Source organism: Hirsutella rhossiliensis (genome assembly GCF_020360975.1).
Source record: "Hirsutella rhossiliensis strain HR02 chromosome Unknown scaffold00015, whole genome shotgun sequence".
In the NCBI taxonomy this organism is placed as follows: Eukaryota; Fungi; Ascomycota; class Sordariomycetes; order Hypocreales; family Ophiocordycipitaceae; genus Hirsutella; species Hirsutella rhossiliensis.
In genome coordinates, this window is record NW_025408681.1 from 1888814 (window position 1) to 1914090 (window position 25277).

Sequence of the window (25277 nt, forward strand, 5' to 3'; positions counted from 1 at the left end):
CATCAAGTTTAGCGATGGAGGCTTGGAAACCTCAATCGCGGCTGTACATATTCCAGCAGTGATCCACCACACACGACACATTATACCCCATACGTCGACGTTCAACATTCGACGTCAGGCTGCCGGCCTCATCAAACACCAACACTAGCCGCATTCACATTGTCCATCTCTTTCTCCATATTTGACGCGCCGGCCTCGGTCCCGACGACCGATTCAAGCCCAGGGCGCTCCGTCCCTGCCGCCAGCAGCTGCTCTGCCCTGGCCTCATTTGCAGGTTCCGGCTTGGCCGAGAGGTCCGTTCGCGAATCCACTGGTCCCGGGCTGATCGCAGGGCTCACGGACGAGTTCAAGGTCACCATGCTCGCAGTGTCTGCGTCCTTGCCCAGACTAAAGGGCATTGCGATCCCGCCGATGAATGGCCGCTTCCCGGCAACTCCAGTCTCGGGCACGGAAGTAGGACTCAGCAGCCCAGGAGAGCTTTCCTTCGCCCGCCGCATGGTCAACAACGTGGCAACTGGTGTGTCCTCACCCACCTGATCCCCGCCAGTCTGATTCTCGTCAACGACGGTCCGGCGGCGGGAGCGGCTGCGGCCTGTCGCATCGGCGGCTGGCGAAGCAGGCTGCTGGGCCTCAATGTCGGCGTAGGACCTCGCTCCCTGGCCCTCGGCACCGGTTACTGACTGCATCTCCGGGCCTTGTTCTGCCTTCTGCTCTCGCTCCACCGTCGCCTCGTCGTGCTTCGAGCCCCAAGACGACCATAGGGACAGGCCGATGCTCTTGGTCCTCTTCTTCTCCGGCGGATCGGTTTCGACTCGTCGTCCAGCTAGCGCGCTGGGTGGCGGGTGCTCGCCGGGACCAAAATCCTTAAACCCGGTAGCAATGTCCTTGATGATCTTCTTGTGGACCTTCGCCTTTGCTGCAGCATATCTCGCATCCCACTGCCTCTTCGTGGCCATCCACTTCTTGACCGGCCCCTCCTTGATGACGCCGACTTCGTTGGACTTTACACAGCATCCAGGCAGCTCGGTTTCAGGGGCTAGAGGCAAGGTGGCGCCATGGCGGGTAATGCGCTGTCGGATCATATGCTTCTTGAATGGCGGCAAGGGATCGCCTGCTTTGCCAACATGGCCAGGTGCGGTCCCCTCTTCCTCGTCCATCTTTTTGTCCTCTTCCGGGGCCTCATTGTCCGACCCAGAACTCGTGATGACGGATATGTTTCCGTCGTCCAGAATGTCGATCCCTGTCTTCTGTGCTCGGGCTAGAGCCCAAGCCCCGAACTGGGCCACGGACCGGTACATGTGCTTGGCCGGTCGGGTGAAGCTGAGCGTCGGGGCGACATGGCAAAGGTCATCCCACACTTGAAGCTGGACATCCGTCGGCTTGTACTTTTCAAGGAGCTCTCTTCCTCTGCCGGTAAGGGTTTCCGGTGACGGGGCGTATTTCTCCGGGTTGGCGCATTTGTGAGCCAGATAGATCTGCTCGTCCCGCAATATCTCTCCGCCGCCAACCATGATCAACAACGGAGGTAGGCCCCCAAGCGTCGGCTGCATGACGGGGCTCACGAGTGGATGGGACAGTAGCGAGTTGGTAGTATACATCTGATTCGAGTTAAGTCGACTCTCTTGCATTGGAAAAGGTAAGGAACTTACCTGTATCTGGTCTTTTACAGTGTTCAGCTCGCCTGCAATCATTACTGTTAGAAACCTCTCCGTGTCCGTATGGATTCCGCCGGTGGTAGCCGCATGGCCGCCAGGTTCGTTTGATGATGCCCCAGCTTTGGGAACGATGGGAGCTTGCTGTTTCGCCTGGAGCTCAGATGAGTTGGCCGATTTCTTGTGCCCGTCGTTTTCCTTGACTGCTTCCACCCGAAGCATCTGGACATCGTCACTGTTTGGGGGCGGCCATGCCCGCGACGGTTTGTGATGGAAACCCGCCTGCGGGATGTAGTCAAACGGCGCTTCGCCTGCAACGCTCGGGAAAGAATGCGTCAGGTCAACCCAAGGGCTGATTAGGATGCCCCCCGCGGGGAGGGCGATGCCTTGATTGCGTAGAACACACAGCATGGACACCACCATTCCGGCCCCCGCCGAGTCTCCGGCCAGGACAATGGTGCTTGGATGGTGGGTTTCGAGAAGGAAGAGGTATGCAGCCAAGCAGTCCTGAAGGCCACACGGAAAGGGGAACTGCGGAGCCAGCCGATACTTGGGAGCAAAGATGCGGGCCTGGAGCTTCCGAGCATGGCGCTGCATTTGGTATCGGTGCTCGTCGACGCTTCCGAAGAAGTATGCGCCGCCATGAATATACATCATGACGCGCCTTCCGGGATCACCGGTCTTCTTGCGCTGGTGAGCATCGGTCCGCATCTCGATCCATTCGGCCTCGAGAGATGACTTGGTGTTCCTCCATTGCCACCACAGCTGCCCGCCCACTTGACGGATGCCCTCGGGCCCCAGCTCTTCCCGGAGCAGCTCGGCCGAGCGGTCCAGCTGCTGCTCCGGGACGGTCGCGTCGTCGACCTTTACCCATTGAGGATGCGGAACCCACTGGGCCGTGAATGCTTGCAGTTCTTCGATGGTGTGATGTGAGGCAAAGTCCAGGAACGAGCGAATCAGATGCAGGCCTTCGTCGTAGGATAGATGAGCCGTCGGCCGTTCTCTGAGGGGCTTCCGTTTGAGATACTACAGTCGATCAGCTCCAACGTCATGGACAAGGCCGTAGACAAAAAGAAAAGGGGGGAGGAGCCAGCTGCAGGAGACAAGGGGCGCTTGACAAGGGGCGCTTGCCAATGGGCTTACATGGGAGAACAGAGTAGAGAGCACCGTGGGCGTGACGGCCAGGGAGACGGATGTTGTGTTGAGCTTGTTCATAGCGGCCGCCAGATGCTCACCATTCTTCGACTCTGCCTCACACCCAGGACGGGACAGAAGACGACGGGACAGAAGACGCTTCTCCTTTAAGCCGGGACACGAAGGTTTGGCACGGCAGAACTCGGGCCCCGTTAGTTAGGGGTCTAGGCTCGTGATGTCATCGCATTTCCTCTTGCGGGAGGCGGAATTGGCCATGCGGACGGAGTAGAAAAGTACTAGTACGCCCGGTCCCTGTCTTATTCCCCCTGCAGATGAGTACCCAAACTTACACACCAGAGGCTGAAAGGCTGAAGAGGGCCCATTATAGCCGGCGCCGTGCCTGTGGTCCGTGCAGTGCATGAACAATGCGGACAGAACAAAAAACATCACAAAAAATTTCCAGGGATTGCATCGAGCCCCCACCATCCAGACGAGCGATCAAAGATGGCCTCGTCCGCGCAACCGGCGCAGCTGACTCCAACGGGTACGTTCCAACAAAGCGTCTTTGTGTTGCCAAAGGGGACTTGTGCTTAGCCCTCGAATCCAGCCACGCGCCAGTCCAACTTTGAGCAGGCCGTCGCCTATGCCCTCCACCTCTGGCCGGCCTTGACTCTCGCGGTGCAGAACAACTGGGGCGGCCCCGATTCCGCCGACAAGCGAGACTGGTTCGCCGGCGCCGTCGTCGACCTGTTCCCCGAGTTCACCGATGCGCCCCCGAAGAACAAGGCTCCCGCCGAGCCGGATATGGAGGATGTTGAGGCCGTCTTGCTCCAGGTCATGATCGACGAGTTCGAGGTCAATGTTGACGACGACTCCGGGGCCGAAGTCGCCAGCCAAATCGTCCGCATCCGATCTCAGTGCAGCATCGGGCAGTCTGACGAGGTCGACGCTCTGAGGGAAAGATTCGAGAAGCTCAAGGGCAACAAGGTCGATCACATGTTCAAACAGGCCCTAGACGCGGACCAAGACACCGATTGGGAAACCGACGACTCGCAAGACGACGACGACGACGACGGAGGCGCCGATGTCGCCATGGACGAGGCACCTCCCTTAGTGTCGGCGCCAAAGGAGAAGCCAACCCCGCAGGTTGACGAAGATGGCTTCGTCATGGTCACCAAGAAGAAAAAGTAGACGACGTACATTAAGCCGCACGAGGAGCGTGTCACAGCCCGATCGAGCCCCCCCCCCCCCTGACGATACCCAAAGCCAAATCGGGACATAATCCGTCTCTTGGCGAAACCTCCAGCAAACTATCTCACAAGACCGAACGCCGAGCTGCCCAAATAACGCGCGCCATTGCATGTACAAAGTTGCCCACCGCTCCGACCTACATCATTCCCAGTCGTCGTCGCTGTCGTCGGCCCTTTTGCCCTCCTTGGGGCTGTTCGGGGCCTGGCTCGTCTTGCCCGACGCTGCACCTACGACGTCGTAGCTGGCTTCGCTATCCGCCACACTCTTTTCGTCGTTGGATTTCCGGGCCTCGGTTGGACTTGACTGGGATTGCGTCTGGGGCTGAAGAGTTGTGGACGACGTTGCAGAGGCTGCTTTTTCCTTGGAAGCCTCTTTTGGAGCGGCCTCGTCGTCGGAATCGTCGTCCCACCCTACTTCGTCCTCGGCAGATGCGGCTGGGGCAGTGTCAGCATAGTCGCGGGCAATTGAAGCCAATGCACTTCACCTTTGAGGAGATCCCGTCGTCTAGACTCAGCCGTTTCGATGCCGTGGCGGAAAAAGTAGTAGCGTTTCCAGAAGTCGACGTAGGGGACCCGGTCCGGCACTAGCTGCTCCATGGTGCTTCGCAGCTCGGGGTGTTTGGCGAGATCGCTGCTGATGTCTTCTGTCCTCTGCTCTACGTCAAAGTCGAGGGCCCACGTCTCGAATTCCGCACCCGACGGGTCCTCGGTGAAGCGATCGGCCGAGGCGTGTATGACGTGCAGCTGCGCATCAAACCTAGAGGTGTGAATGACGCGCCTCCCCTGCGCATCCTTGCTCTCGAAGAGCACAGTGCCGCTTCCCGGCGCGGATTCCTCGGGAGGGGCAATGTTGATGGCATCTCGGAGAAAGTCTCGCACGTTGCCGCCGAAGCGGAGAAGGGCTTCGTCGGCGGCATCTTCGGCGCGCTGGAGGTCTTTGAGGCGTTTGGCCGCCTCGAGCTGAAGCCTGGAGAGAACGGATTCGGACTGCTGCTCTGCGTCCTCGGGGGGCGCATTCGACCTCGTGGGAGTGGACTGGCTGTCGTCGCCGTCTCTTGAGTCTGGCGCCTGGATGGTGTTCTGTGTCAAAGACCTCGTGCGGCTCATGATGGACTCGCGAAGGTCGGTGAGGCCCTTTGTCGCATCTTCGCCGACCTCGGCAAGTTCCTTCTGGGCTTGATTGTAGACGGACTCGCCCTGCGCAAGTTAGGAACGTGGAGGGTTGCGGTGTTGCTATGGCGTGCTACCTGTTTGACGACCGTCCCAAGGAAGCCGCCAATCTTGATGCCCCAGGCACTGGAGGATATGGCCTTGTACGCGTCCTGAATGTCGTCGTTGAGCGATGGCTGTTGCTCGGGATGGGAGGCACTGGCTGCGACGCCCTGGTCCTTGGGATGGGCGTCATCCTGCATGTAGTCGTAGGCGAGATCCATTGTTCCAGTGATCAAGGGCAGTTCAGGTAGATGCGCCTTTGCCTTAGGTACTGTATGCGGAATGGGAGGCGGGCTTATTGCGGCATTGACCATCCCTTATCGTGTCCTCTCTCCCAGCCGCGGGGCGCAGGGCAGGCCGCGAGACACGTGCACAAGCGGCTCACGTGACCTTGCCGACAAACTTGTCTCCCAAGAGCTCCCAGGCATAATCTCGGGCTTACAGCTGCCAGTCCGAGCCGACAAGACATCCATCAGGCGTTGAAATGATGATTCCGTCTGCTCCATAACTCAAAATACATGCCATCCTATACATACATGTATTTCTTCCAGAGTATCTCGGTTTCTCCGAGCCGTCTGGGAAAGCCTGGTATCCTTCTCCTCCCATGCCCTTTGGCTTGAACGCCGCCCGGGGATTTTCCCTGGAAGTCGACCCAGGACGTTTCTTGAAGGGCCGTAGCTTGTTCATGTCTCTTGGGTTGAAACTCGCTGATCTCCCAGAAATCCCTGAATTGATCTTATGGAATTTCTCCTTGCCTATCCGCTTGCTGTAGAAAGTGTGAATGTCGCCCGAGAGACGGCCCCGCACCAACTATTTTTCGCCGACGGCGATTCTACAAAGTCACGGCGGACTCGGAGGGGTTTGACGGGTTCTCGGAGCCTTAGGGTGGGGACATGCAGCGAGAGTCGAGGGGTTTACTTTTACATGGTCGTTGTTATGCCAAGTCTAAAGGAAGAGCTCGCCCCTCCGGTGGCAGCACGTGTTCAAGCTGCCAAACGTAGGATTAGGTATGTACGTGAAAGAGTGAAACGATGATATTCGAATTACGCCCTGCATTCCCCTTCTTCATCACACAGTTGCTCAGCGTTCAAACCAAGAACGGCAGGTATCTACAGGCGGCTATACCTCTGTCCAACGTAGCATGCTTTGCATGCATCAGGCCAAAGCCGGCACGAGTGCATTCCCAGAGCCCACTCGGTGAGACCAATGGCCAGAGAGGGAAGGACCCGAAGCTGCCGCATCGGGAGCCGCGTTGCATGTGAACATGTTTGTACAAAGCATAGCGAGTTGAGTTCGGAATACCGAGGAGCCGAGGCAGCACATCTGGTGGGTCGGTGGTGAGGGAGACGTCAGATTCTTTGGGCGTCAACCAATCACTGTGTACTGGGAGGCTGTCAGGGACCCGTGCGCCGATCGCAGAGGTATAATTCCGATGGGGACGAGATGAGGCTGATGGCGGAGGCGGATTCTAAGACCAACGGCGACTTGTTCGGTGTCGTCATTGTGCATTTCTTCGTTCCAAGCTCGGACTGGCAACGAGCTCTTGTGTCTGTGGTTTGACAGGGGCAGACCGACTCACACAATGGCTCTCGAACAAGGTCCGAGCAATGGTTGAGCCAATGTCGTCATCAACTGTACATGGTGTCGATGTGGTGCTCACAGTACCTGGTGATCTTGATAGTCCTGCACATGTCAGGCACCCGCACATGATTCACCCATGCGATGGGCAACGAGGCGAAAAACATGGACAAGATGGAAATCTGCACTTCCAGGGTACCCAAGAGGATGCTGGACAAATGCGGATCTCCATGATGCCAGTCGTGACGTAACGCAGACCGGTACTTTCTGCCCCGCACCAGGTGATTGTGGGGTCCAGCGGTGACGTAAGTCGGCCAACAGAGGCTCTGTTGATGCATCGCCTGATGCCGCCCACGACGTCGTCGTTGCTCCTGCATATCGGTAGCGCCTAGCACAAGTGAATCAGCCACTGACCCGGCTACTGGCATGTGAACAGAGAGACCTGCCATGGTGTCCGGCATGTCTATTTAAACCTCCGGCTCTCCCGCCACTTCAAGGTTCTTTGCTTTCCTCCTCATCATTCCACGATATCTCATCTCAATCAATCAAAGCTCATCAGTTCCTTCAACAACCATTTCAACCAATTTACCACTTCCCATCATCCACAATGGAGACTGCCAAGAACGTCGCCAATTACCTCTCTGAGACTGTCCAAGGTGCCACGTCGGGCGCAAGCAAGGAAGCCAACAAACAGGTCGCCAAGGACGGCAACGTGGACATTAGCACTCGGTGAGTCTTGACTCGATGACACACAACATGTATGACCCAGCTAACAGCTTCATCGCAGTGCCACTGCTGCCAAAGACGCCGTTGGCGACAAGCTCGACCAGACCTCCCACGATGGCAAGGCCGATGTCCATAAGGAGGCTGCCAAGCACTAAGCCATGACGGCGATATGCAGGATCAGATGGCGTTTGGAGTGCAAGGAACTCATGTCTCTGATGGTAGATGAATTATAGAAATACCCCGAGAGGCAGCAAAATACATTGTTTACACCACAAGCTCACACCCGGGTCGTCACACGTTGGTGATGGTCTCTGGTGCCTCGGTCAGTCCGAGCTGGGTTGATGCCGGGACTGAATTCCATTCAACGCACGCGTCAAATACATGGACATACCCGCAGCCTCCAGATTCGGCACGCACCCAGCGTAGACAAATGAAGGAAGCAGGAAGCAATGCCAAGCGCATGCTTTGATGCTTTGGGACAGAAGAGCGAACAAGCGCAGAACATACGATATTCACCCTCAAACCAATCCCAGAATCTTAGCCGCCGAACACTTCACGTAGCCGGCCATGCGCATATTGAATTCGGGCGTATTTGCCGTCTTGCGGACATGGCGGGGGGCTGATTCCCGGCAATTGACTGTCATTTCGTCGGAGGGGAGGAGGACATGGGAAAGCATGTCAAACCGCGCTTGGTAGTCAGACAACAAGAGGCGATTCTAGCCTTGAGTTTCATTTCCCCTTACCGAAGCTCGAAGTTGCTGTGGGAGGCGATCAGGCCTCTAGACAGATGACCCCGGCCAAAGTCTAGCGACGGGAAGCTGACTCGCGTACGCACAAGAGCTCCGCAGTCATGACTGGGAATTCTCGCATGAGGAGGAGGAAAGCCGGTGGCAAAGCAAGCATGGCCAATCGACATATAGCCATCCCCCTTTGCCGCGCGCCTTCAGGCTTGAGAGAGGAGCCGCAGCGGGCTTGGCCAATATGACTATCGCGAGCGAGCCGTTTGGTATCCCCCTTGCAGGAAAAACACCAATTATGCAGCCGCTGCTTCCCGTTGACGCGCGGGAAATTGCCGGGTGACTCCCCAATGCCCTGAAGTCTTTGCCGTGGTCAAGGACACTATTGCCATTCTCTCGCAGGATGCAAAGTCCATGATGGCTTTCCTTCCCCTCCCTCTGTTCGGAGTCATCCGCTGCGGTGCAAATCGGAAGGATGGTGCCTTTTGTGGCATCCGTAAAAGTGCTATATCTCAGATGCTTCATGCTCGTGCTACACTTCTTGCCTCGTTTTCGGATGGATGCTCTGATGGCGTGGTGCTTTGCAAACATAGAAAAACACGCCGATTCGTACCGGGTGCTTGTTTCGCACATTGATACTGTATGTGCACCGACGAGGCGGCGGCATACAGTGTAGACATGAACTGTGTCGTCGTCAGGGCTAATAACGGCTCGTTTCCATGTGCTGGCGGTGGAGCTGCCTACCTAGTAGGTCGAGACCCGAAAGCACAGTGCGAAGGGGCTCGGTCGGCATTATACCCCCCCTTCGGGTACTATACATGTACTCTGCCCGAGGTCGCTCCTCCGGGGAATTGCCCAGCAGCTGGTACCTAGACAGTGCGTACCTCTTTGGTATGTGGGCGCTGTCGACAAGGCACACACACATTGACACATAACCCTTTGGTCGCCCCGCCGCTGTCCACACGCTATTACCACGGCCTTCTCTCTAACGCTTACAAATTCACCCTCTCGCTCCTCCTTCTCCAGCTCCTCCTTTCTTCTCTTCCAATCACTTGCAGAAACAGTCTCCCTGCAGTCATTCTGACGCCGTGGTCGCGACTCCAACCGCACTGACTAGACCTGCTTGCTGGTGACTCAGGCGCCAAGCACGCGCGCCCCCCCACCCACGACGAAACAGCCCCGGAAGTGGCGTCTCCAAGTGGCCGCCGCCTCCTCCGGTCGCCCCAGCACATCACCACCGCTTCTCACCCGTTTTCCCTCCTGGGCCACCCGTGGCCGCAATCGCTTCGAATTTCTGCGCCCCTGCGCCAGCCTCAGTCGTCTTGGAAAGCCTTTTCAATCGTCCACTTACGCACGGCATCCTTTCTCACTCGCAGACGCCCATCAACGCCGCCCCTCTGTCAGACGCAACCCTGCCGCACCTCGTGAGGCCATTCCTCCGTCATCGCCATCTCATCGGTCCGCCACTTTGCCCGGCCTTCTCTGCCTGCCCATTCACGCTTCCTGAACCCACCCATTTCATCCATCCACCTCATCAACCATGTCCTCTACCGGCGACCAAGGTGGCTCCGTGCCGCCCAATTTCTTCTTGACCCCGCATCAGCAGAATCTGCTCTTCACGGCCCTCAACGCCAACAAGCAGCCAAGCGCTGGCTCCCCGCCAAACAACGGCGTCTCACTCTCGCCAACCTCTTTCAAGAGCTCGCCCATGCCGTCCTTTGGGAGCGCCGGTTTGCAAGAGAGCCCATATCTCGACAATTACGACTACGACTTTGGTGACTCCAGCTTCGACTTTTCCTTTGCGAGCAACGATCAGGCCCAGATGATTGGCGATGCACCAGGCACCGCAAAGTCGGACTCACCCGAGAACGACTCGAATGAAAAGAGAGGCCACCCGGACGACGAAGAAGGCGACGACAGCCCTGGAAATGACTCGAAGCGCCATGAGGGCACCGACAAGGGCCCCAAGAAGCCGGGCCGGAAACCCCTCACTTCAGAGCCCACTACCGTAAGTATCGTCAACTGCCATGACTTGTCGGCCTCTGACACCGTGAATTACAGAAGCGCAAGGCCCAGAATCGAGCAGCACAGCGCGCTTTTAGGGAGCGCAAGGAGAAGCACTTGAAGGACCTGGAGACCAAGGTCCAGGAATTGGAGACGGCGTCGGAGGCCGCAAACCACGAGAACAGCAAGCTGCGAGTCCAGCTGGGCCGCATCACCACCGAGCTCAACCAGTACAAGCAGAAATTGGCCGTCCTGGCCAATGTCAACAAAGCGGCGCCCAGGGACAAGATGGCTTTTGGAAGCGCCGCCCTCAACAACCTCGGTGATGTAAGTTTCCAGTTTGAGATCCCCAAGTTCGGAACGCTGCCAGGAATGCCCTCCGATAAGCCTTTGGCATCACTTTCCCCCAACGGCCAGGTGCCCAGCCCGGCCCAAAGCCAAGGCAACGACGCCATGTTGCCGCAGTCGGCACGGCAGTCGGATGATCTGGCCAAGTTCTCGGGCGCTCCCACTCCACCCATCAGCGGCTATCGTGGGCCCGGCTCACGAGCAAGCGTCGACTCGGGCAACATGAGCCTAGGTGGCGCCTCGAGCTCGCCCTCTGCGTCATCCAACTCCAACGGCGGCCCGGTCTCGTCTTGCGGCACATCTCCAGAGTCTTCCAGTCACTCTCCGATGGGTTTCAAGCCGCTCGAGACCTTGACTACGATTGGTGAGGAGCAGCAAGCGGCCGCGACCACGCAGCAGCCCTTTGCACAGTTTGCCCACGTGGACATTGGAAGTCCTAGCTTCGACTGGCTGGCCAACCAGAACGGCGGTCACTTTGATCCGCAGCTGTTCGGCGACTATCGCGAGCCTCAGGACAACGTACTTTCCAACTCCAACTTTGACGACTTCTTCAACGACGCGCTCGATGCCGACTTCTTGAACCCTTACAACGTGCCTTCTGCGGCAACGGCCCCCAAGAAGAATCTGATTGATGAGATTGACGCCAAGCAGAAGGCGCTGGACGATACGCAACAGAACATGAGGTGTACAGAAATATGGTATGGCCACTCACGGGCGCCCTCGGCTCCCTCCACAACCATGCTAACCGGTCGACACAGGGATAAATTGCAGGGCTGCCCCAAGGCGCAGAGCGGCGAATTCGACCTCGACGGGCTCTGCTCCGAACTAACCAAGAAGGCTAAGTGCTCGGGCAACGGCCCCGTCGTGGCGGAGAGGGACTTTGACAGCATCCTCAAGAAATACATGGGCAAGGACGCGTCGTCGTCGAACTGCATGGCGAGCTCGTTGGGCATCGAAGTTCAACCAAATGAGAAGCCCAACGGGGTCACCACGCTGTGAGCTTGGCGGCTATTTCTTGAAGGAATCGGTACGTTTGGCTTGATTTTCGCCTGTACACATGTACTCTACTTGCTGGGAAGTGCCTCGGCGAAGGCATTGAGTTTGAGAACAAACAAGGATGACGGCGTTGAATGAACACGAGCAAGAGGAGTTTGCCAAGGTTAATTTGCGTACTCGATCTGCTGGACGCATCGTTGTCTTGTCCCCCCCTTTCCCCTCCGTGCAATACGGACGAGGAGTCTTTGTGCCACGTCTGCCATGATTTGTTCTTTGGCAACGGTCGGTCACGCCCCGAGACTATTGGCGGTAGTCATGTCCATTAGGACACAGCCCAGACCAGACATATGTGGGAAAGAGGACCGGGGCTGAAGGGCGGGAGAACTTCCGATCCCGCAGCCGATGTCCAGCTCCCCTTCCCCCAATATGTATAGCCGCACCGAGCTTGCGAGGCTCTGTCCCGCCGAGCAGTGGCCCCCTCCCAAACCACGAACAAGTCAGGATGCCGTTGCGGGGCCGTTGCTCCGGGCGTGTCCGGTTTCGGGGGTGGCATCTTGTGAGGGCCCCGGAGCCAAGGCTACAGTTTAATACAAGCCGCCGTGATGAAACATGTCATGTCTTCCTCGTACTGTACGTGAATTCACACGCATGGCTGTAGATATGGGCTGTCCCACGCACGGTACCAAAGCAGCTTGGCGCTCCCGCATTGCATCTGTCCAGGTGCGGGAACCCTCACGCACCTTGCTCTTCGCATCGGGCGAGGCTAGAGTAATCAGCACAAGGGGTATCTGTTGTTCTTCTATAAACACCTTGCCATCACTAGGCCCAGCTCTAAAGCCACAGTCCCTGCGCACCCGAGTTCTGTCATACATGAATATGCTTGTGCGCCTGACTCGTGTGCGCCGCGCCGTGAATCCGACTAGAGTGCAAAGAATGCAGCAAGACAAGGAAAATCATTCGCGCCTCTTGGTCGTCCCAACATGTCATGCGTCCGTGTGCAATACCCCCCCCCCACCTTTATCCAGATGCAGCAATCCGTGCCAGCATGCAAATGCAACGTATGTGAAGGCCCGAAGGCCAAATATCGCGAATGGAGCGACCATGCAAAGCACCGCCCGACCCACGTCCCGCTCATCAAGACGGGGCATCTTGAGTCATCTCTGAGGCGTCAATGGCTCGCTCTGCCTGTCCACTTGCTAGGCAGCCGAGTTCACAATGTTGACGGCGAATCTCGCCGAGTGGCGTCCGTCTCCCCGGGCGTAGAGCACCTTCCGCCGCAAACACACGGGCCTGTCCCGACGCCAAACCAACCTCCCCAGTCGATTAGCTGATGACAACCCGGGCGCCCTCCTTCCCAAGAACACCCCTCTCCCGCGGCTTGGGGCTGTTGGTTCTGCCCCGCTTGCTCTTCAGGAATCCAAACATGCCTCCCGATCCTTCTTTGGGATCAACGGCCGTGTTTGCGTCCGCCGGTAACGTTGCGTCCTGACGGGCGAGTTCAGACCAGCTGCCACTCCCATCCAATGTGACTTGAACGCCTCCTGTAGGGCTTGCTACCCGATTCTTGCTCGGCGGCGATGGCCGAGAGACATACTGACTCTGGTACTGAGGGAGTGGCGGTGCAGCCCGAGACGGACGGCCTGGTCTTTTGTCGGCCCGTTGTTGCATTGCCTTGTCCGGGACAGTGCTGGCCTCGTCCTTTTTGGCCGGCTGAGGCCCGTTGCTCGGAGCAGCCTTCAGCTGTGAGTCATCCACCCCGTCTTTTGTCGCCTCCGTTATTCTGTAGTCCATGATCAGCGCCAGTCTCACCAGCTAGAGCGGGCAGGGCACGCACTTCTTGTAAGCGGCCACCGTGTAATCAAACGGTCGGAAATCCTTCTCAATCATTCGATAAAGCTCGTCCTCGCGGATCTCCTGCTGCGTCGCGTCTTCTTTTAGCCGTTCTCGGGGCTTCTGCCGCCTCGCGCGGGCCTCCAGGGGTGCCTCCTCCAGGAGAAGCTCTTCCAAGTCGTAGGTGGCGTCAAAGTTGGTCTTGTCCGAGGATGGCACGAATGTGGGTTCTATTTGCTTCTGTTCCAGCATGTCGAAGTCAAGTTCCTGGAAGAAGTCGTTGTGTATAAAGCTTTCCCACGTAGAACCAAGACGAGTGTTGGGGTTGGGGTCCAAGGCGGCGCGAATGGCGTAGAGGCAGGTCAAAGAGACGGGGGGCTGGGTAACGGGATACTTGGGGCGGTTGCCTTGGATTTGTTGGCTGAGTGTGGCTTCGTTGCTTCCATCAAATGGCCGCTGCTACCGGTCAGCGACAACACTTTACTCTCAAAGGGTTTCATGGCAGGCGCTGGCAGCGAGAGCCAATTCCCCAAAGCCGGGGTTGCAGACGCACCTTGTTGTAGATGCACTCATAGAACAGTACGCCCAAGGACCACCAGTCGGCGCGGACATCATAGCCCTTGCCTGCGTACACTTCGGGTGCCAAGTAGGCCAGGGTTCCTGACTTGCTGGTGAGAACCCTCTTGGGGATGACATCAGAGGCGACGTTCTAAGCTAAGTGGTCAGACTCCATGTAGTGCGAGAAAAGAGATTGGGTAGACGTACGAAATCTGTCAAGTGGACGTGCCCATCGGCGTCGAGGAGGACATTGTCCGGTTTGACATCCCGGTGAATGATGCCCTGGCCGTGAATATATCTCAGGGCGCAGCCCAGCTCTGCAATCCAGAAGCGGACGGCCTCCTCGGTAAAGGTCTTTCTGGAGATGTGAAAGCGAAGATCGCCGCCGCTCATCAAATCGACCACCAAGTACCTGGGAAGCGAGGTTCAGTTGTCGGCCACGGCCAGGTCTTGGGGGAGACGTACATGTACTCGATATCCTGAAAACTGTACCGCAGATTGCAAATGAAGGGGTGGTTGACGTGCTCGAGCATGCGCCGTTCGCGGACAATGTTGCGAACGCTCTCAGACTTGACGACTATGTAACAAGATCAGCACCCAGCGCCGACTCGAGACATGTCGGCCGGTTGGGGCGGCGGCGGCGCGTTACCTTCATCTTTGCGAATGTACTTGAGGGCGAAGGACAGACCGGTATCCTTGCGCTCGACAATGCGGACCTTGCCAAAGGCGCCGCGGCCGACGACTCTCAAGAGGCGGAAGTGGTTGAGATTGACTGGGCCAAGCGGTTAGCACAGCGAGGGCGGTGCGACGGCGGGCATGGGTGGGCGAGGAGCTAATGATGCATGACGGGAAGAAACATGGGCGTGCAAAAAGAAAAGGGTCCAATGCGACGGGCGAGGATGCGGCGGGCCAAAGCACGTACCTTCGCCGGTGAGGTCGACGGGCTTTCCCTGGCCGTTGCCCATGGTCCGTGGCGGGCTGAAAGGGCAAAGATGAAGACTATCGGAGGCAGAAGCCAAGCGGCATAGTGGTCGTCGTCAGAGGAGCGGGCCGGGGGGGTTGCCGACGACGACGGGGGCTGGTCCCTTTTGTCTTGGAGCGGCACGCTAGGGCTCGCGGGGGTGCGTCAGTCGCCGAAAGGGGGGGCCTTTCTAGAAGGTGTCGACGGCTGTTGGCTGTTGGCGTCGGGGCGGGAGTGGGAGGAGGGTGGTGGTTTGGCGACTGCTATCCAGGCTGTTGGCCTGAAACGGGGCGGAGGGCAAGCCAAGGGAGACGAGGTGCATGTGGAGGAAGAGCCCGCGACGAGGGCGGCAGCGGTGCCCTTGTACAAGCCGATTGGCGGTAGGTCGCGAGCGTGGAAGGACGACGAGCAGAAGCACTCGAGAGCGGCGCGCAGGGCCCAGAGAGAGCGAGGGAGAAGTGGTCGCGTTTGAAGTCGGTCGTGGGCGAGCTCGCGAGGATGCTGCAGGCAGGGAGATGGAGACGAGAGACGAGCGGGGGAATGAAGGTGAATGAGAAGAGTTGTGACTTATGCGTATGTGTCCAAGAGAGAGAGAGAGAGAGAGAGAGGCAAAGAGGGAGGGACTCGAGGGAAGCGACATTGGCAGGGGGGCAAAGAAGGGGAAAAGAAGCGGTACCTCAAGGTCACGGCCGGTACCTGCGTGGGGATGCAAGTGTACCCAGAAGACGAGGTAGCAATCCATGTTCCCTGCCCGGGCGAGTGCACTGAGGGTGCTAGTGCTGTCGATGGCTGTCTGTGCACGGGCTGGAGGCTCTTCTGAGACTGGGTCGCAGGGAGCCGCAGCATGTCGAGAGCCCCATGGACCGGGGGCAGAGCATGTGCTGGAAAGGCAATGGCGGGTGCTCAGCCATGGGCCAGTCGGCTGCGCTGGAAAGCAAGGTTTGGTGCCAGAGCTCGTCGTCTGGTATTCTATTCAGGATACGTTACCCGCTACCTAGGCTTTGGGTGCAGAGAGCGCACGTGGGCCGTGATTGATATAGGACGAGCTGCAACGACGTGCGCCCTTTTCGTAATTCCAGTCTCTTCTTCTCCCGAGCTGACGTTGGATCTGCATCGAGGAAGGGAAGCAGCGCGAGGTGCGCTAATCGAGGTACAGTACACGGCCAGGACCACCGCTAATACTGTCTGTAATGTACCTGGCGCTCTGGTACCCGAAGCGCAGATGCAGCGTACCCACCTTGCCTTACTAGGTACCTCGCTGAATGTAGATGACGGACGAAATGCTCATCTTTCTTACCTACGAACAGGCAGATGCTGCTGTTGGCTGCAACGGCTCCAGCGCACCGGTTCGCCCTGCCAGCCGCACGGCAGGCGAGTGGTGGCACGGGAAAGGGGCCACGAGGCGACATTGGTGCCCCGGACCCAGACTGACGGACGGGGCTTACGGCAGAGGGCGACGGACGCTTTGCCTGCTCTGCGCCTCGTTGACCACGCGCTTTTGGTCCGACAGACACTCAACCCCGTCGTCTCTCTCTACGACACTCTACGAGCCACCCGTGCCGCTCGCTGCGTATTTTGGCCACGAGCCCTCGCGCGATCCAGTCGGGATTTGCTACAGTATACAGAGTACATACCTGAGAGCACGCATGGGCCTCAAATGGAGCCTTTCCACCCCCGACGTCGGCGTGTCCGGCCGCGTTCCGTGCCTCTCTCGGACGGCCTTGCTGTCATGGGGGTTTTTCTTTTTCCAACCCCGTCCGTTTTACGCCCAACGTCAACGATAATAAATTACTTGCTTTTCTCAATCCCCCCGCGCCTCCGGTTGCCGTCGCTTCTGCAGCCGTGGGAAAACCGTTTCCCGCCTTTGGAGCCCCTTTGGAGCCCTGGGGTAAAGTGATAATACTTGCCACTCTCTTCGCCGGGAACCCCTCGTCAGCATCCCTTGGCTGGCCTTCTTTTGCCTTTCTTTTTTGTTTCTGGATTTCTTGGCTTTTGCGGACGCACGTGCATCACATCCCTGCTTCTGCTTTGCACCACCTCTTACCCCCGCTCCCACTCCCTGCAAGTCACTGTAATCCGCAATGGCACGGCCACCCCGTCAACGTGTAGGTTGTATATAAACTATGTGCAGTAAAAGCCCTCCTGGTCTCCACGCGCGGACCGGCCGGCCAAGGACCAACAGCGGCCGCTTGGGTACTGTACTAAATAATGTGCTCGGAGTCCGCCGGCCTTGCAACGAGGCGAACCCGAAGCATGCCCCTGTTTGATCTCGACCGCTCTGCTGTTGGCCCTCCCGGTGCCCATCCCTGCGCATCCACGTGTGGCCGGTTGGCACCGGACCGGGCCAAGGGGGGCCACCTTGGCGCCGAAGTGCGCCCTGCAACTCTCGCCGAACCGGTCACGATCCTGCCTGTTTGTGCAAGACTCGCAATCGCAATTTCACCATAGCAGCCTCCTTCGTCCACCAGGGCCTGTGCGACCAACTTGGGCATTTTACCCCGAGTCAAACAAAGGTTCGGCCACGGCCCGTGTCCAACGCCCGCCCGCTCGCTGGCATAATAAAGCAAAGGCAGCCGTCGCTAATTGACGGGCCCGTCGAGGCAACTGGCCCACCACACCTTTTTGCAGCACGCGTCGGCAAATGGCCCGTCTTGTCGCGACTGCTTGGACGGCGCTCGGCAAATGCACTCTCAACGCGAACGCAATGCATGCATGCAAGTACTAGGTAGGTACTGTACACTCCGGGGGCTCTATTCGTACTTTTACAGCCATGCACGTCTGACATGAGCCACCAAAACCACCTCTCGCTTCCCCACTGTTCCAGCAGTCCAACGCCTTGCTCGGCTCCGGGCCTCTGCCGCCAAGTGCCGGAGGCGGTCCATCCAGCGTCCTGGTAGCTCGTGGATCCCACTGGACCGGCTCTAAACAAGACTGCAGAACCCCTGGACTCTGATACTGCGCCCAAGATAGGCATGCACGCACACCAGGGGTTCCAAGCGACTCGGCACGTCGAAAGATGCGACGACTGCTTTCCACGGGCCTTGAACCAGCCAGCCATTTCTCCCCCGGACCGGCCTAGGGAGAACGCCAGGGCTGCGCCTCGAGCTTGTCTCGGCGCGGCCGAACCTTGCCGTGCCGGCGGAAGCAATGCATTCATTCATCGGCCGTTGAATCAAGGCTCGAGTCGGCTTGCCACGTTCTAGCAATGCAACGTGCGGCCAAGACCAACCACGGATGCACGTGACTTTGATGGCTCTCCCTGGATGGAGGCAAAGACATTATTATCCCACGTCGACTTTGCCGGCTCCCTCGCGGACCGCGGCTGGGCCCTCGGCCAGTCGTAGACGCTGCCAGCAAACAAAGCCACGGCCCCAGTTCCCTGAGAAAAAGGAGCAATCCCGGGGATGGGGTAAAGGGATGTCGCGGAATGTCTCAGCCTACTCTGCTAGTCTACCCCAACTTTCCCACTCAATCTCGGGCGTTCTTTTTGCTGAAGGAAGCGGCGCAGGCACCCCTGCCGCCTCCCGTGTCGTGCAAACAGGTCGCTAGTCGGTCTGAAGTTGCTTCGTGGCGAGCCGCGAGAACGACGAGGCTGCGGCGCCGACGCTCAACGGTACCGACCATGGATGGGCGCGACGATGGGCGCGCATGGCTCGCCGTGTAGCTCGCCGTGCAACTCGCCGCGCAACTCGCCGCGGCACGGCTCCAACTCAACGATTCTCTCGGAACCAAAACCCTCGGCTGCTGTGCGGTTCGAGCTGGAGGTGAAAGGTACAACGAAATGTACACATGTACTTGGTTGTTTGTCTGGATGAATGACGTCACGCGGAGCTCAATGTCCGTTGTCGCCACGACTTGAACGATGATTCTAGAGGGCCACAAGTCAACCTGCGTCACCGCCAAAAAAAACCAGCCTTGAAGCACGATAGCTTTCCCTCCATTCACTCGACGAAACGAAAGATACCTACATTATTCCAACCTTCGGTATACACCGGGCCAGGATCAGCCATCCACCTTTCTCAAGATGCCGTCCACTCTCCGCATCTCCAGCCGGCCCCTCGTCTCGCTCGCCGTCCGGGGCCGGACAATCCACAGCACACCGCGCGCGCCGCGCCCCTACAAGGATTCGCAGGACCGGGAGTCGCTCCAGCCGCGTTCGGCCGAGAACACAAAGTCGGGCCGGGACGACGAGCTGGCAGGCTACGGCGACGCCGCCTTCGACCCGCACAAGACCAAGCCCGAGCCGGAGGGGCGGATGGCCGGGGCGCGGTCCGACGGCAATCCGCTGGAGGCCAGCGGGGCCAACCAGGAGCTGAGCAAGCCCAGGGGCGACGAGAAGTCCAAGGCGGACCGGGGCGCGGGCGACGAGGTGCGCAAGGGGGGACGCAGTGGCAGTGGAAATGCGCCCAAGAAGGGCGAGCCGGGGAGGGTGTAGGAGGCGAGGTGGCGTTTGCCGAGTCTGCATCATTATCCGCGAGTGTTGGACGAGAAGGCTGATCTGTGGGAAGATGCCTTAGAGACTTGACCTGGAGAGTGTAGATGGTCCGAGTAATCGGCCTCGGAAGTACACACAGAGATGGCAGGGGAAGAAGACGGAAGGAGAACCAAGGACGCATTTCGCTTGGAATTAAGCGTTCTTCAAAAGATACAGGTGCGAACTAAAAAGATCCGGGGAGTCGTCAAGGCTTGTCGACGGGCAGTCTTGCAACCATACGTATGTAGATGCCCAGACTCTCACCCAAGGTTGCCAGAGGCCCGATCGTTGTAAGCTCCCACTCGCCATGCAATACGCGATTATCAATTATTAGTTTTTTAAAAATTGAGGAAGCTTTCCTATCGAGCACACACTCTGCTCTGTGTGTGTATTCATCTAATTTCACTTTGGGACGTGTGTGAGCCTGCGGGAGCGAGCAGGCGGCCCAGGAAGTGCACGTCATAGACGGCTCATGAGGCCTCCAATCAGCCCTCCAACTTCTCTTTATCCTCCAGTCCTTGGAACTGTCTTTCTTCTTATTCATTCTTGTTAGCATACTTTAAACTTGTAGCCCCGCTCCCAACGCTTCCTCGGTGGTGGATTGGACGGCTCGCCACTCTGTGCGCCGTGACAGCTTACCCTTGGCAACCAAGGCGACTGGACAATAACAGTTGACAAAGACGCGCCCCACATTGAATGGGACCCGTCAGCAAGCTGCGCATCATTTCTCGAGCGTGACGCAACCTGGTCCAAAGGATTTTTGTGCGTCTGTTGGTTGTTCATACCTACATCCAGTACAGTACTGTATGCATGTGAGGCATCTACTAGGTAGGAAAGGTACCCAGTGAGTGGCACATAACGTCAGCGGCGAGTCAAAGGGCCTTCTCCTCCTCTTCCTCCTCCTCTGCGGCAAGGCCAGCTGATGCGCCGCAGCATAGTACATTCTATATCGTCCTGCAAGGTCCTGTTCGCCTCGACGCCGCTATCCTCGCCCGCCTGCCCCTCGTCTTTTGGCACTTCGCCACTTGCCCGTCGGCGGCTCCTACCAACACCCCTCTTGCGTCCTCCCAGCAGCGCCTCGCCGCAGACGACGACGACGCCCACCATGGCGTCTCCTGCCAAAATCGACCTGTCCTGTCTCTCCCCCGACAAGGACACTGACAACAAGGACGGCGCCGCCCGCGAGGCCAAGATGCTCGACGTCCTCTCCGCCGCCGTCAACAGTGCAGAGTCCACCGACGCCGCCGCCGCCACCGCCGCCACCGACCTCGACAAGCTCTACCGGGCCGAGAAGCCGGATGCCGTCGAGGACTTTCTCTGGTCCCTGTGGATGCTGCTCATCGCCACCGTTAAAAAGGTGCCTGCCGACGACGCGCGCCAGCAGCTGCTCGTCGAGACGGTCGCCCAGCTCACCAGGAAGCGCGACGACCCCGTCAAGCTTTGGGGCCAGGATACAAAGGTCTGGTCCGAGCTGCCCATGCTGGGCCCTTGCATGCGCGATGCGTGGAACCGTAAGTGCTTCGTCGGCGCGTGTCATGGCCGCTGCTGATGGCGATGCCGCATCGACAGTCCGCCCCAAGCTCAACGGTTCTGACCAAGATAACGACGCCATCCGCGAGTGGATCTCCCTCAACTCCTTTGCCGCCCGCATGTTTGGCCAAAAGCTGCAGTCCTGGGTCAACCTTGCCATCTGGGAGCTGCGCGCAGCTCTCGAGGAGCAGCTTCCCGAAGCCTCCCCCACCACCGCCAAGGACGCTAGCCTGGCCACGGCGTGTGAGTGGATCATGCACGCGGGCGAGGCGTTGCATGAGCAGGGCCTCCAGACCCAGAGCTTGGACGACATGGAGAAGCGGGCGCTGAAGCCGGGGAAGCTGTTCAGCAGCCAGACGTCTGGGCTGAGCAACGAGCGGTGGACATTCTGGCGCGAGAGGCTGGGGGAGGTGGGCGCTGGGGCCGGGAGCGGCGAACTGAAGGAGAGGGCTCAAAAGGCTGTGGACAAGATGGAGGGACTTGAGGGCTGATATGAGCTTCATGCGCATGCCGAGTAGCCATTGCAGAGTCCATTTGTTGGTTAAAACATCTCGACGTGGAGGGCAGTTTTCTTTTTTGGAGGAGAGAGAGAGAGACAGATGTAGAGAATCCTTCTCAAAACATCCTCTCAAGCTGAGAGAATCGTCGCCCGCCACTCTGCACGGTCCGTGCCGGCGGCCAGGGACGGACGCTTGCTCTTCTCTGTACGACATAGGGAGAGCAACATAACTTCATGCCAACACAACAAGGGGGATTGGAAAGATATTGGTTGCCCTTCCTGTCAAGCTCCCGCGCCAACAACCTTCAACCGTCTCCCTGGTTTGTGAAGTATGTTTTTATTTTCCACCTGTTTTTAGGCATACATCATATCGGCATCGTCCTCCTCGTCGTCGGCAGCCGCGGGGACGGGCGAGCGTTTCCTAGAGCCCATGTCCTCGCGACACATGGGACAAGTGCCCTTGCTGCGCAGCCATGGCCCGACGCACTCGAGGTCGAAGCGATGGCGGCCCTTGCAGGGCAGCTCGACGACGAGGCACCACTCGTCGTCGAGGTAGGGGACCTTGCAGATGGCGCAGTCATCATCGCGGGCGAGCGTCTTGCGGCCGACGCGGTCAAGGGTGTCGACAAACTCCTGGCTGACGCCGCGGAGGTGGGCGGGGGGGTCGTGGATATCGTCGTCGAGCGAGGCCATGAGCTGCTCGAGAAAGGCGCGGTTGTCCGGGGTGGGCGCGGTGCTGTGCAGCGTGTGCAGCTGGTCCTGCAACAGGCGGAAGAGGGCGGCCGTGTCGACGGGCGTGGGCGTGGCGTGCGGGTTGTTGTGGGGGGAGTCTCGGCCCGACGGCGAGCTGAGCATGTTGAGCAGGGCGAAGAAGGGGGCCATGTCGACGCGTCGCGTCGGGCGCCGGGGCTCCGAGAGCTCGACGTTGTGCTCAACTGGCATTGGCGGGCGTGAGCATGAGCGGGTGAAGCGGGTGCCTGGAGGGACGTCTTTTACCTTCGTATTGCGTCGCCATGGTGCCTGGTGTCGTCTTTTCCTCGTCTTCCCCTTTGCTTGCCCTCGGGCGATGGGAGAGGCGAGGGGAGTCGAGGAAGAAGAAAGTGAGGGGAGTCGGAGGAATACGGAGCGGGCTCTCGAGCTGCGAATCCGAAAGACTCGAGAGTGTTGGCGGAGTTGACGTATGCTTATGTAGAATTGGAGAGCAGGTCCAGCTGCTACTGTACGTACCTACCTAATCGGTATCCGCCTAGAGCTGCTAGTAGTGGGTGTAGGAGCAGGCAGAGGCGGCGTCGCAAGCAGGTGCCGAGGGGCGCTGGGGCAGTGAGGGGTGGTGACCCTGAGCTCCCATCTCTGCTTTAATTACCTACAGGGCGCTTGGGGCACCCCGTCCAACCGGTAGACGGCAAACCGGCCGCTATAGAGCCTCGACGCCGATCCCATCTGCGGGTGTAACTCGAGTAGAATTCTGCCTTCCGTGATTCGTATTTTCCACGATAAACCAACCTGACCAAAACGTCATTCCCGTGCCACCCCAACCACGCACCATGTCATCCCCGGCCGCCGTCATCGGCTCGACGGGCCTCGTCGGCTCCCACATCCTGTCGACCCTGCTGGCCAGCGCCGAGGCGTACCAGCCCGTCTACACCATCACGCGCCGCGCGCCCAAGGCTGCTGCGGCGGCGGACCAGCAGCAGCAGCTGCAGACCATTGTCGACGCCGACACAAGCAAGTGGGCAGCAGCGCTGTCGGGCCTCGCGCCCGTGCCCGCGGCCGTCTTCTCGGCGCTCGGGACCACGCGCGCCGCGGCGGGCAGCATCCAGAACCAGTGGAAGATTGACCACGACCTCAACGTGGAGCTGGCGCGGGCGGCCAAGGAGGCGGGCGTGGCCACCTTTGTCTTTGTGTCGAGCGGCGGCACGCGCGGCATGCTCTCGGGCATGGCGCCGTACAGCAAGATGAAGAACGGCGTCGAGGACGTGGTGCGCGACCTCGGCTTCGACCACGCCGTCATCCTCAAGCCCGGCGTCATCCTCGGCCAGCGCGAGCAGAGCAGGTTCGCCGAGGGCCTCGCCCAAACCGTCGCCCGCGGCCTCGGCAGGCTCGGCGCCGGCGTCCAGGACATGGTCGGCCAGGACGCGGACGTCATTGCCCGCGCCGCCGTCAGGGCCGCCCAGCTCGCCGCTCAGGGCAAGGCCCCGGCCAAGTACTGGGTCGTCGAGGCCAGCGACATTGTCAGGCTCGGCCGCACCGAGTGGCCTGCCGCCCCGGAGACGTCGGCGACGTGAGAGTCGAGGGAAGCCTGCCTGCTACCCACGACCTGCTGTTGATGATGGGTCATGGCGAGCGAGGGACAGGCGGATTGCTCCCGGGGAAGAGAGGATGGATTTCGAGTCCTTTAGTTCTTGTTGCTCTCAAAGATTCCACTCTAGTCAAAGTTGCCTTGCACCCAGAATATGCTTGGGCTTGCTTCACGCTGTTGTCGTCCTGTTTAATATATCACTCGCTCCTTCTTCTTCGCATCGTCCCGCTTACGTCAACAGGTTGGAATCATGCCGACAGTTGCAGCTACCCTTCGACATGCCCCCGGACCGGACCGCCCCACCGGGCCACTGACGAAGCTCGCTGCCCCATCATTAGCCTCGCTGCCTCGTCTCTGCTTACGAATTGAGTCACCGATTCCTGCTCTCGCACCCTCGCGCTTGTCTCTTGTCCAGTCCATCTTCACAACAGCGCTCATCGAAACCCACCTGAGCGTGTCTGCTTGTCATTGCTTTTCAGCCCCAGACGACGACGGTCTCAAAAATAGAATAAGAAGTGCGGCGACGTCATCATCATTCCTCTCAGTCACTCTCTCTCGCGCACTCACCCAACGCCCCGTCCAAATGTCTGCCTCGCGCCCCGACATTGTCGGCTCCGACAGCGGTCCCGAACTCCCCTACCCGCTACAGATGGAGGGCAAAGTCATTGCCGGCTTCGGCCGCGGATCCAAAGAGGTATGCCCATCGCACCCCTCATACCGAGAATAGCCCAAGAAATCGTGCGAAATTGCAATGCAAACAACGGCTCGCAGCTCGGCATCCCCACCGCAAACCTCCCCGTCGACGCCTCCCTCACCTCCTGGATCGCCGACACCCCCTCGGGCGTCTACTTTGGCTACGCCTCCCTGGCCCTGCCCGCCGACCACCCCGACCGGCCCGCCGACGACGCCGGCTTCGCCCTCTTCCCCATGGTCATGTCCATCGGCTACAATCCTTTTTACAAAAACACGGTGCGTAGCGCAGAGGTCCATGTCCTCCACCCCTTCTCCGCCGACTTCTACAACGCCCACATGCGCCTCCTCATCCTCGGCTTCATCCGCCCCGAAAAGGACTATAAGAGCCTCGATGCCCTCGTCGACGACATCAAGTTCGACTGCGACGTCGCCGCAAAGAGCCTCGCCAGAGACGCCTGGAAACCCGCCTCGGCTTCGGCTCAGGGCGCCGAGTGGCTGGCCAGGCCGCTGTGAAGACGCCTCGCACCGTCAGCTGCGTAGTCGCACCACCCAAATCATCTGGTCGAGCCATCATTGATTGTTCCAACTACCTACGTATCCACGCCGGGGTATCTTCTTCGTCATCTGCCCTCCTATCCATGCCGCCAAGTCCCGGGGTCCAGCGTCCGCCTCGCCGTCCTCGAGGGGCACACCCAGTGGATTCCACCTCCATGGGGCCAAACAAATCCAGTCCTGAAAACCCTGGCTTCAATCATGTCATAAATATTTGCCACGCAATATCTCGGCAGGCAACGAG

The 25277-nt window shown here is 59.0% G+C and overlaps 11 protein-coding genes across 11 annotated transcripts; 7 read left to right on the forward strand and 4 right to left on the reverse strand.

The window, feature by feature from the left end:
• Positions 1–131: 131 nt before the first annotated feature.
• Positions 132–2867, reverse strand: HRG_10463 (alpha/beta hydrolase fold domain-containing protein; the record flags this gene model as incomplete). The annotated part of the gene is made up of 3 exons (XM_044868934.1): positions 132–1598; positions 1650–2678; positions 2796–2867. The coding sequence occupies 3 exons, from the start codon at positions 2865–2867 to the stop codon at positions 132–134; spliced, it is 2568 nt and encodes an 855-aa protein (XP_044716289.1).
• Positions 2868–3290: 423 nt separating this feature from the next.
• HRG_10464 (pre-rRNA-processing protein TSR2 domain-containing protein) lies at positions 3291–3977 on the forward strand (the record flags this gene model as incomplete). Its single annotated transcript, XM_044868935.1, has 2 exons — positions 3291–3330; positions 3394–3977. The coding sequence occupies 2 exons, from the start codon at positions 3291–3293 to the stop codon at positions 3975–3977; spliced, it is 624 nt and encodes a 207-aa protein (XP_044716290.1).
• A 201-nt stretch (positions 3978–4178) lies between these two features.
• Positions 4179–5469, reverse strand: HRG_10465 (BSD domain-containing protein; the record flags this gene model as incomplete). The annotated part of the gene is made up of 4 exons (XM_044868936.1): positions 4179–4471; positions 4522–5003; positions 5058–5233; positions 5284–5469. The coding sequence occupies 4 exons, from the start codon at positions 5467–5469 to the stop codon at positions 4179–4181; spliced, it is 1137 nt and encodes a 378-aa protein (XP_044716291.1).
• A 1964-nt stretch (positions 5470–7433) lies between these two features.
• Positions 7434–7707, forward strand: HRG_10466 (glucose-repressible protein grg1 domain-containing protein; the record flags this gene model as incomplete). The annotated part of the gene is made up of 2 exons (XM_044868937.1): positions 7434–7555; positions 7614–7707. The coding sequence occupies 2 exons, from the start codon at positions 7434–7436 to the stop codon at positions 7705–7707; spliced, it is 216 nt and encodes a 71-aa protein (XP_044716292.1).
• Positions 7708–9829: 2122 nt separating this feature from the next.
• HRG_10467 (transcription factor PAP1 domain-containing protein) lies at positions 9830–11640 on the forward strand (the record flags this gene model as incomplete). Its single annotated transcript, XM_044868938.1, has 3 exons — positions 9830–10297; positions 10351–11339; positions 11400–11640. 3 exons carry the CDS (start codon positions 9830–9832, stop codon positions 11638–11640), a joined length of 1698 nt encoding a protein of 565 aa, XP_044716293.1.
• A 1320-nt stretch (positions 11641–12960) lies between these two features.
• HRG_10468 (kinase) lies at positions 12961–14990 on the reverse strand (the record flags this gene model as incomplete). The annotated part of the gene is made up of 7 exons (XM_044868939.1): positions 12961–13417; positions 13472–13923; positions 14021–14176; positions 14233–14437; positions 14491–14602; positions 14675–14797; positions 14948–14990. The coding sequence occupies 7 exons, from the start codon at positions 14988–14990 to the stop codon at positions 12961–12963; spliced, it is 1548 nt and encodes a 515-aa protein (XP_044716294.1).
• A 4020-nt stretch (positions 14991–19010) lies between these two features.
• On the forward strand, positions 19011–19421 carry HRG_10469 (uncharacterized protein; the record flags this gene model as incomplete). The annotated part of the gene is made up of 1 exon (XM_044868940.1): positions 19011–19421. The coding sequence occupies one exon, from the start codon at positions 19011–19013 to the stop codon at positions 19419–19421; it is 411 nt and encodes a 136-aa protein (XP_044716295.1).
• Positions 19422–20565: 1144 nt separating this feature from the next.
• On the forward strand, positions 20566–21481 carry HRG_10470 (uncharacterized protein; the record flags this gene model as incomplete). Its single annotated transcript, XM_044868941.1, has 2 exons — positions 20566–20971; positions 21030–21481. 2 exons carry the CDS (start codon positions 20566–20568, stop codon positions 21479–21481), a joined length of 858 nt encoding a protein of 285 aa, XP_044716296.1.
• A 362-nt stretch (positions 21482–21843) lies between these two features.
• HRG_10471 (ring finger domain-containing protein) lies at positions 21844–22504 on the reverse strand (the record flags this gene model as incomplete). Its single annotated transcript, XM_044868942.1, has 2 exons — positions 21844–22424; positions 22486–22504. The coding sequence occupies 2 exons, from the start codon at positions 22502–22504 to the stop codon at positions 21844–21846; spliced, it is 600 nt and encodes a 199-aa protein (XP_044716297.1).
• A 529-nt stretch (positions 22505–23033) lies between these two features.
• On the forward strand, positions 23034–23774 carry HRG_10472 (NAD(P)H-binding domain-containing protein; the record flags this gene model as incomplete). The annotated part of the gene is made up of 1 exon (XM_044868943.1): positions 23034–23774. One exon carries the CDS (start codon positions 23034–23036, stop codon positions 23772–23774), a length of 741 nt encoding a protein of 246 aa, XP_044716298.1.
• Positions 23775–24371: 597 nt separating this feature from the next.
• Positions 24372–24994, forward strand: HRG_10473 (riboflavin kinase domain-containing protein; the record flags this gene model as incomplete). Its single annotated transcript, XM_044868944.1, has 2 exons — positions 24372–24482; positions 24560–24994. 2 exons carry the CDS (start codon positions 24372–24374, stop codon positions 24992–24994), a joined length of 546 nt encoding a protein of 181 aa, XP_044716299.1.
• Positions 24995–25277: the final 283 nt, after the last annotated feature.